Source organism: Zophobas morio, unplaced genomic scaffold (genome assembly GCF_036711695.1).
Source record: "Zophobas morio isolate AGI-343-1 ecotype UQ-CSIRO unplaced genomic scaffold, CSIRO_AGI_Zmor_V1 ptg000108l, whole genome shotgun sequence".
Taxonomy (NCBI): domain Eukaryota; kingdom Metazoa; phylum Arthropoda; class Insecta; order Coleoptera; family Tenebrionidae; genus Zophobas; species Zophobas morio.
Genome location: NW_026972213.1, coordinates 1 through 7873, shown reverse-complemented (window position 1 = coordinate 7873; position 7873 = coordinate 1). Strand labels below are relative to the sequence as shown.

The 7873-nt window shown below is 33.0% G+C and overlaps 2 protein-coding genes across 2 annotated transcripts; one reads left to right on the top strand and one right to left on the bottom strand.

Moving 5' to 3' along the window:
* Positions 1-689: 689 nt before the first annotated feature.
* On the bottom strand, positions 690-6974 carry LOC135144735 (mediator of RNA polymerase II transcription subunit 16-like). The gene is made up of 3 exons (XM_064076797.1): positions 6013-6974; positions 913-1121; positions 690-861 (listed from the first exon to the last, which is right to left on the bottom strand). The coding sequence occupies exons 1-3, from the start codon at positions 6190-6192 to the stop codon at positions 825-827; spliced, it is 426 nt and encodes a 141-aa protein (XP_063932867.1). The 5' UTR covers positions 6193-6974; the 3' UTR covers positions 690-824.
* LOC135144781 (transcriptional regulator ATRX homolog) lies at positions 1749-6012 on the top strand. The gene is made up of 6 exons (XM_064076858.1): positions 1749-1768; positions 3707-4136; positions 4184-4505; positions 4561-5123; positions 5194-5352; positions 5877-6012. Exons 1-5 carry the CDS (start codon positions 1749-1751, stop codon positions 5329-5331), a joined length of 1473 nt encoding a protein of 490 aa, XP_063932928.1. The 3' UTR covers positions 5332-5352; positions 5877-6012.
* Positions 6975-7873: the final 899 nt, after the last annotated feature.

The following is a 7873-nucleotide window of genomic DNA, read 5'->3' as shown; positions in this document are numbered from 1 at the left end:
ATTTTCGCTATCTGTCAACGAAAGGTTGATGTGTTTACGATTTGAGGTTACGACAGACTGTACTAGAATTATTGAGTTAACGGACCGGAAAGAACACTATTCCAGTCCCAAAGTAACTACAGCCCTATTCAACGAGAAAGTGTCACCGGTAACCAGCAAACAGTCGTGGAAGACGTGTTACCACCAAGGCAATTGACGGCCAAATGACAGTAACAGGATCGCCATACTGGAAGCAAAAAATACCTGCTGTCGAAAAGACGGAGCATAACAAGGACACAGATATATTTCTATTTCATAAAAGTTACTAATTGCCACACATTTCAAGATCGAGTCACATTAACGGTTAGGTGGCTACAGCGCCGTCGACGGGTGTGAACTGTACGATTCTGATTAAAAAATCCCGAAAGGGTTACACACCCCCATTCGCTAGTGCAAAAAAATTGTATGAAATATACTCTTGTATTTTCCTACGTTACTGTTTTTTACTTCATATAGGTTATAAAAAAAATCGCAAAGTCAAATTTTTTAATTTATCAAAGAAGCGGGATTTGTTAGACTGTATTTCAAGGGCGAGGGAAGTTCTGTCGAAATGACCTTCGACCAGTTGTGTTAAATAAAAAAGACACTAATGACTGCTGGTTTACTTTCATTATTTACTACTGATTATAGTGTAAAAATAAAACCAAAACTATTTTTATACGTCTTATAGTCTTCATTCATACAAAATTATCTTTCATTATATACATGTCAGTAATATGGGCCCTGTAACAACGAATTCACTTCACAGCGTTTTAATAGATCCTCCATAAAAATTCCAACTTGATTTATGTGTATACTTGCATTCTCCACAAACCTCCACATCTACAATAAAATAACTGTAATATTAATTTACAAAATTCGATATAAAATTACTGGCAAGATCGAAGCCATCTTTGGTCCCATGCTCTTATAGCCGCCGTTCTCGTAACAGGGATAGTTCCAGCGGATCCTCCACACCTTACACATTGTTTAATCGCTCTAGGTGTCCGCCCTAAGTACAAGTGCCTAATAGAATCAACAGTCTGCGTGGTCCCTGAGTCGGTTGAAGCCATAAGACATTCTGGGTCATTGTTAAATTCTAGCTGAAAATAGATAAAAATAAAAATACAATATATCTATAAACGATTCTGGTGGTTCTGGAATATTTTTTTGTTATTTATTTTGCCTGGTTTAGCGTTATTAGGTCAATTCTAATGTGTCAATAGTAAAACTACGACACTTATTGAAGTTTACAGTTTTCCAGGCATTCGTAATTATAAAAAAATGTGATAAGTAGTTACTTCGCAGACAAAACTTGGTGACAAAATGGCTTCTCAATAATAGTCTATACTTAATTTGTGATAATATTGAAGCTTTAAGTCACTACATTTAGACTGAGGCAAAAAATCGAAAACTGCAGATAAAATTTACCCCAAAATATAGAAATACATAATTCTGTAGCTGTGAAATTTAAATTACTCAGTTTTTAAGAGGAATTATTGGTTATAATAGGAAATTAATAAGAAATAATACAAGAATTCAAATAACTCTTCATATACAAATTCATAAAGATAACGTAACAAGACTTCATTGAAAAAGCAAATGGCCCAACTTTTGGATACACAGTAAAATTCTTCACAGCTTAATAAATACAAACATGTTGGACCTTAATTAAAGAGGTCCATAGGAACCATAGATTGCCTTTTAATGACATAAAAAGCTGTATAAAGATGGATATTTACAGGATTTTGTGAGTTTTGTCATAAACAAGTTTTGTTTAGTTATAATTTCATTGTTTTCGTACGATTTGCAATTATGCTGAAGCGCCTGCGTTCGTTGATGGAAATTAGGCTGCTAATCGATACGGGTGTATTTGGTGTATTGTAAACACAAATCAACAAGTATTGAATTTTTAAAATCTCTATGACATCGTTAGATTACCACCTTCGTACATTCTGCTGAATCCTTTTGGATGCATAACCTAAATTTTCCTTTTATTTTAGAAAATATTACGTTAATAAATTTCATGTTAGTAAGATTTATTTGAATAAAGTTTCCCAAGGATTTTGTCCATGCTGTACTACTTTAATATATAGATATTTATTTTATTCGGAGTTTAAGTGATACTTTTTGTGCCAAGTATGAAAGTCTCAGTCAATGAACCTTAAATTTTGAACAAATTAAGTTGTAACTCAAAATTTACAAAAAGTGGATTTAACGGGTTTTGATTCTAGACGACTCCTTTTTTAATGGAAGTAAAACTAGATTTGAACAAAAATAAAATCGGTTTCATTATATTTAAATTTATATTACAAAATTACAAACCAAAAAAAATGAACTAACTATCAGAGAATAAAGTAGATATCTCTTATACCTAAACTTCGACTTTCTCTACATGCACCCCGTTCTTCTAAAATTTTCCTTCTTATTTTGCGTTGTTTTTTTTAAGATGTATTCGAACCCGAAACAAAGAAAATAGTTTTAAAATTTTTAATTTAATATTATGACAAACTAGCAATTTAAAACGTGCAATTTGGTGATCAAGTTTCATTTCGTGTAAATACAGAGTTTTTAAATCAACATGTTGTTCAGGAATTACCTATTTTCAAAAATTTTTCCATAGTTAAAAACAAATTAAATACAACTTCTGTTGGATATGTTAATGAGTTAACTTTAAATTCTCTTAAACAAACGAATTTCGTATAAGGCCTAGAAAATGTTTTGGTAATAATTGCTTGGAGACAATTGACACACTTTAAATTTTGTCTAATTCTTGCCAAAATATAGCAAGGAACATTATTCAAACAATTTTGTGTCACAAAACAAAATGCTTGGTCGTAACTTTTCCAGCTCCTAGAAAGAGAAACTGCCCAGAAGAAACGGCATTATTTGAAGCTGGTAAATCTCTTATTCCTAATCAATTTTGATTATTTGATACTGTATAACTTCCCCTACTAACTGTAGATACTGAATTACACACAAATTGTTAAGAAGTGACCTAAACTGAAGTGCATTTGGTATTTCTTGTTTCAGTCTTATTTGACTAAAAATGTTTAGGTACGTATTATATTACCATATAGAAAAATGGCAGTAATATGACGTGTTATCGCGTGATAAATAAATAAAAATTGTCTAGTATTCTCTACGGAGATTATTTCCGCGTTGCTTCTCTCCATCTTCTCAAGGTCTCGATGTGGATAGACGAATTTGTTTTAATATTATTCTGCAACTTTCTTTACATTTAAACTTGTTGCCTAATATTTATCTAAAAGTTGGAATTTTGCTTACCTATCCTATGACTAAGTATTCTTTTTATATTTTAATATGCATTTCTAATTTACAAACGTGCTTATACAAAGATTTCATTTTGCAAACATTTTTTTTTAAATAGTCGTGAACAAAATTGCTTTTTGTATTTTTATACTAACACAATAAAGTACTTTTAATACAAAAAAAAAAAAAAATGTTTTCACATTTCCAATTTTTAGTCTTAAAAAGAGACGTAAGAAAAAAACGATTCGATCCGATTCTGATTCTGACAACAAAAAAGACAGCGCCGACGAATTTCAACCAGAATCTAGTAGTTCATCAGAATCAGAGAAAGAAGAATAGGAGAAAGAACCTGAAAAGTAAGAAACCACAAAATCCGTTTTCTTTATATTATAAATACTCGTTTTTCGTAATATAGACCAAAATCCCGTAAACGAGTGAAGCGCGTCCGCGACAGCAGCGAAGACGACGAAGAAAAATCAACAAGAAAGCAAATCAGAAACATTTGGGGAAGAGACTCCCTTGCTGAAACCACAAAACAAGCTGAAGCCGAAGAGAAAGAACGAAAAGCTCGCATCGCCGAAAAACAGAAAAAGTACAATCTAGTGTATGAAGGCAACTCCCAGAAAAACGCCACAGTTGACAAAGTAGTGTTAGATTTTGACGAAAAGAACAACGTAGAATTGTTGAAAGTTGATGATCAATTGGTAACTAAACTGAAGCCGCATCAAGCCAGCGGTGTACAGTTTATGTGGGATGCATGTTTTGAGTCGCTGGAACGTGCAAAATCCACTACGGGCTCCGGATGCATTTTGGCCCATTGCATGGGTTTAGGAAAAACTTTACAGGTAAAATTGCAAATGGCGCTGTATTTATCTAATGAATTTAATTGTAGGTCATTACATTAGCTCATACTTTGTTAATCAACAATGAAGAGACAAAAGTGAAGAAAGTTTTAGTTGTTAGCCCTTTAAATACCGTATTAAATTGGGTTAACGAATTCAAACAGTGGTTGCCCGACAATGACGACTTTGAAATATTTGAGCTGGTATCGTTCAAACAAAATTATGAACGACTGTATCAAATCAAAACGTGGCACAATTGTGGGGGAGTATTGATTATAGGATATGATATGTTTAGGAACTTGAGCAATCCAGACAACAAACGGTTGAACAAGAAGATGAGAAGTGCGTTTCAGGAAGCGTTGGTTGATCCAGGTAAGTTTAGAATAAAATTTGGTTACACAATTGAGACGTACCGAATTATATGTAGGTCCTGATTTGGTGATCTGCGACGAGGGTCATCTCTTAAAGAACGAAAAAACAAATCTGAGCATCGCTGTGAATCGTATAAAAACGTTAAGAAGAATTGTATTAACAGGCACCCCTTTACAAAATAATCTCAAAGAGTATTTTTGCATGGTGCAGTTTATTAAGCCAAATCTCGTGGGAACATACAAGGAGTACGTAAATTGTTTCGTAAATCCGATTACTAATGGTCAGTATACAGATTCGACGCCTCAAGACTTACAAATTATGAGAAAAAGATCTCACGTTCTTCACAAAATGCTGGACGGTGTAGTACAAAGAAGAGACGACTCTGTTTTGGAACCATATTTGCCTCCTAAGTTTGAATACGTTATATTCTTAAAACTCTCTGAAACTCAGATTAAGTTATATCAACATTACATGAATCATTTTGCTAAAAGAAACATCGACGGGTCAAATCGGACGTCATTTTTATTTGTAGATTTTCAAGCCTTACAGAGGATATGTGCTTATCCACGAGTGCTTCTAGATAAGAGTATTGAGATGAAGTTGGCCAAGGAAAGAAGGGTCAGAGAAACAAATTGTACAAAAACTTTCTAAGAATCCTCACATTGAACTGAAAATTACTTTTTATTAGGACGATTCCGAGGAATCAGAAGGTTCTTTAAAAGATTTTATAAACGATGAAGACGAAGACTCTACGTCTTCGTCATCAAACTCTGGCTCGGATAGTGAGAACGAAGGAAAAAGGAGACAAATCCTCGTAAGCGCCTAATAAGAGCTGCTGCGGCTTTAGGTGAGCAATTTTTGGTTTTTATGTTGTTTTTATTATTTAACACTGAATTACGATTGCAGATTTTTATATAATAAATGTAGTAAAGTCTTCTGGACTTATTTATTAATATGTATGCTACACAACATAACCTCAAAAACAACAATTTTAAATGGTGCTTTATCTTTAAAATCTTGAAAATATTTAGGTAAAACGGTTTTTTTAAACTTTAAGTCGTAGACTAAATCTTCTTGATCAAATATAATTTTAAATGTACAGCGGAAAGGATTTACAAAAGTAAGCACTTGACAAATTTTGAAGGTAAAACCAATGTTCCAATTTGGACGCCTCAAACTTTCGTTTCAAAGTGCAATAGTCTTCTTACATGAGCTAAAATTATATAAATGATATCCATCGTTTGCGCTGTTATTACAATTAATTAAACTGCAGTGCACTTTCAGAAAATATTTTCAATGTTTGACTTTTTACTTCAAAAAATTACGAATTATAAAAAATTACAGTCAAGTGGATTGCTGCAATTTTTTTAGGAAACTGGAAAACCCTTTGAGACGAACGTTCCTGATAAATTTGACAAGGCACTCTAGTAACGACTACCTTCAGGAGAAACAATTGTTTCAACAAATCGTACCTCTCACAGCAAATAAATATACAATAATAACAAACCTGTAGGGGTAGAATCTGCTGTACCAATTGAGGAGAGGCCAACACGGTCCGATTATTTGACGGCTGAAGAAGCTGAATTTGTACTTGGCTCGGCAGAAGACAACATTCATCTGTCAAATTAAAAGAAAATAAAACAATAGTACATAATTCTGTGATTTTATTTAAACAGGTGGTTCGCATTTACAAATATTTGACATCTTTAACAATTTCTTGCCCTGAACTTTGTTCCTTATCATCAGGATTAACAAATAGGAACACATTTGAGACGCAAGTTTTGCTCGGAGATACACTCGCTATGAAGAATTCGTGTGTGTCTTCTGGCTCGCTCTTTCTATTCGCATTTAACTTTGTGGAGGAATTAAAAGATTTGTTCGCACTTTCGATTAAGTCGTAGAAAAAGATTTCACGCGGCGTTAATGGAGTTGTTACGTTTTCGCCCGATTTTTCTACTTTATGTTCTTCCTTGGGTGTAAGATCCAGTTTTAGTGGCGTTTTTTGGAATATCGGTTTCAACTCGGTTTCTTCTTTTGTTTCGATATTTAACGATTTTTCACACTTGTCAATGTCCGAATTACTCTGAGGTTTCTTGTTGAGATCGGGCGTTAAAGATATTTTGTCGCCTTCGATGTAATTTACTTGAAATAAATTATTGTCTCTTTTAGGCGACCATTTCCACAAAATTACCAAAATGGATACTAGGATTAAAAAAACCACCAACGCCACTATCCAAAAATAGTACGGCCACTCTGGAGGCCACACAGCGATTGAATGAAGAGTATAATAATGGTACACTTTTACGAACATCAGTGGGCAATATATGAACCAATATAGTATGAATAAAAGCACACAATATAAGGGAAAACCGATGAACTTGAATGGTTGAGACAAAGACTTGTTTTCATCGTCAATGTAGGGTTGTGGTAGCAACTTTTGGCAGCACGTGGACATCTTGAAAGAATGTCGTCAACTAACTTAACCGTCGAAAATAAAACAAAGCGGAAACCGATATCGCATTTCCTATTTGATATGAAAACTACTATTTTAATTAAACAAAATATTTGAAGACGTTATACAATTTTGTTAAATAAAAAATTTACAATTTTGTAACTTGCGTATCAATTATTATTAATCTCAGTGTCCCACGGCTCATTTTTTACGGATCTCATATTTCTCACAGTCTCTTTTTTAACCCCCAATTTCTTTTTGCGAGAGTGTGTTTTTTAATTTTTTGTAAACATTATATTATTATTATCTATTAAAATTTATTTTAAGATTTCTTTCTTTAGATAATAAAGCTGGATCAGTAAAAAAGGGACGAATTAATGAAAATTTATTACGAGTATTCTCTGAATTTTGATGTCGAGAATTTAGTGGAAGCTATCTTTAAAACGACAATTTTCCTGTTAAATAGCTTCCACAATTACATATTATTCACCGATTCAAAACAAACCAAGCGTTATCACTATAATCATATACATGTAACATGTAATAATTTCGCCATTTTTTTAATTTGTCTCCTATTTAAGAAGATGACATGTGGAATAGTTCATTCCTATTAAGTAATTCATATTAAGAAGTGATCCTTTTTAAAGTGTGGTGTGCATACTTTTTTTAAAAAAAAGCTCTCTGAAATGAAGTTAGTACAGTTCAATGTAACGTTTTTATTAATATTTGTTTTAATACTATCAGTGGATGCTCGTCGATGTAGAACCCGCAGCAGAACCAGGATATGCGTCAATAGCGAGGTACACCTTAATATATTCATTTTTAATGAATAACATAATTTATTTGCAGTCGGATTCCAACGTTTTGGACTTATTGTTATGGGCATTGTTGGAATAATCAAGAAATAATAATACTC

Excerpts from the sequence above, each read along its gene's own strand:
- LOC135144781 (XM_064076858.1), top strand. The coding sequence starts at position 1,749 with ATGGATATTTACAGGATTTT. Across the intron at positions 1,769-3,706 it reads ATGGATATTTACAGGATTTT|ACCAAAATCCCGTAAACGAG; the intron begins GTGAGTTTTGTC and ends TTCGTAATATAG. Across the intron at positions 5,124-5,193 it reads AGTTGGCCAAGGAAAGAAGG|GACGATTCCGAGGAATCAGA; the intron begins GTCAGAGAAACA and ends ACTTTTTATTAG.
- LOC135144735 (XM_064076797.1), bottom strand. The coding sequence starts at position 6,192 with ATGCGAACCACCTGTTTAAATAAAATCACAGAATTATGTACTATTGTT. Across the intron at positions 1,122-6,012 it reads AGCAGATTCTACCCCTACAG|CTAGAATTTAACAATGACCC; the intron begins GTTTGTTATTAT and ends ATCTATTTTCAG. Across the intron at positions 862-912 it reads AGATGGCTTCGATCTTGCCA|ATGTGGAGGTTTGTGGAGAA; the intron begins GTAATTTTATAT and ends ATTTTATTGTAG.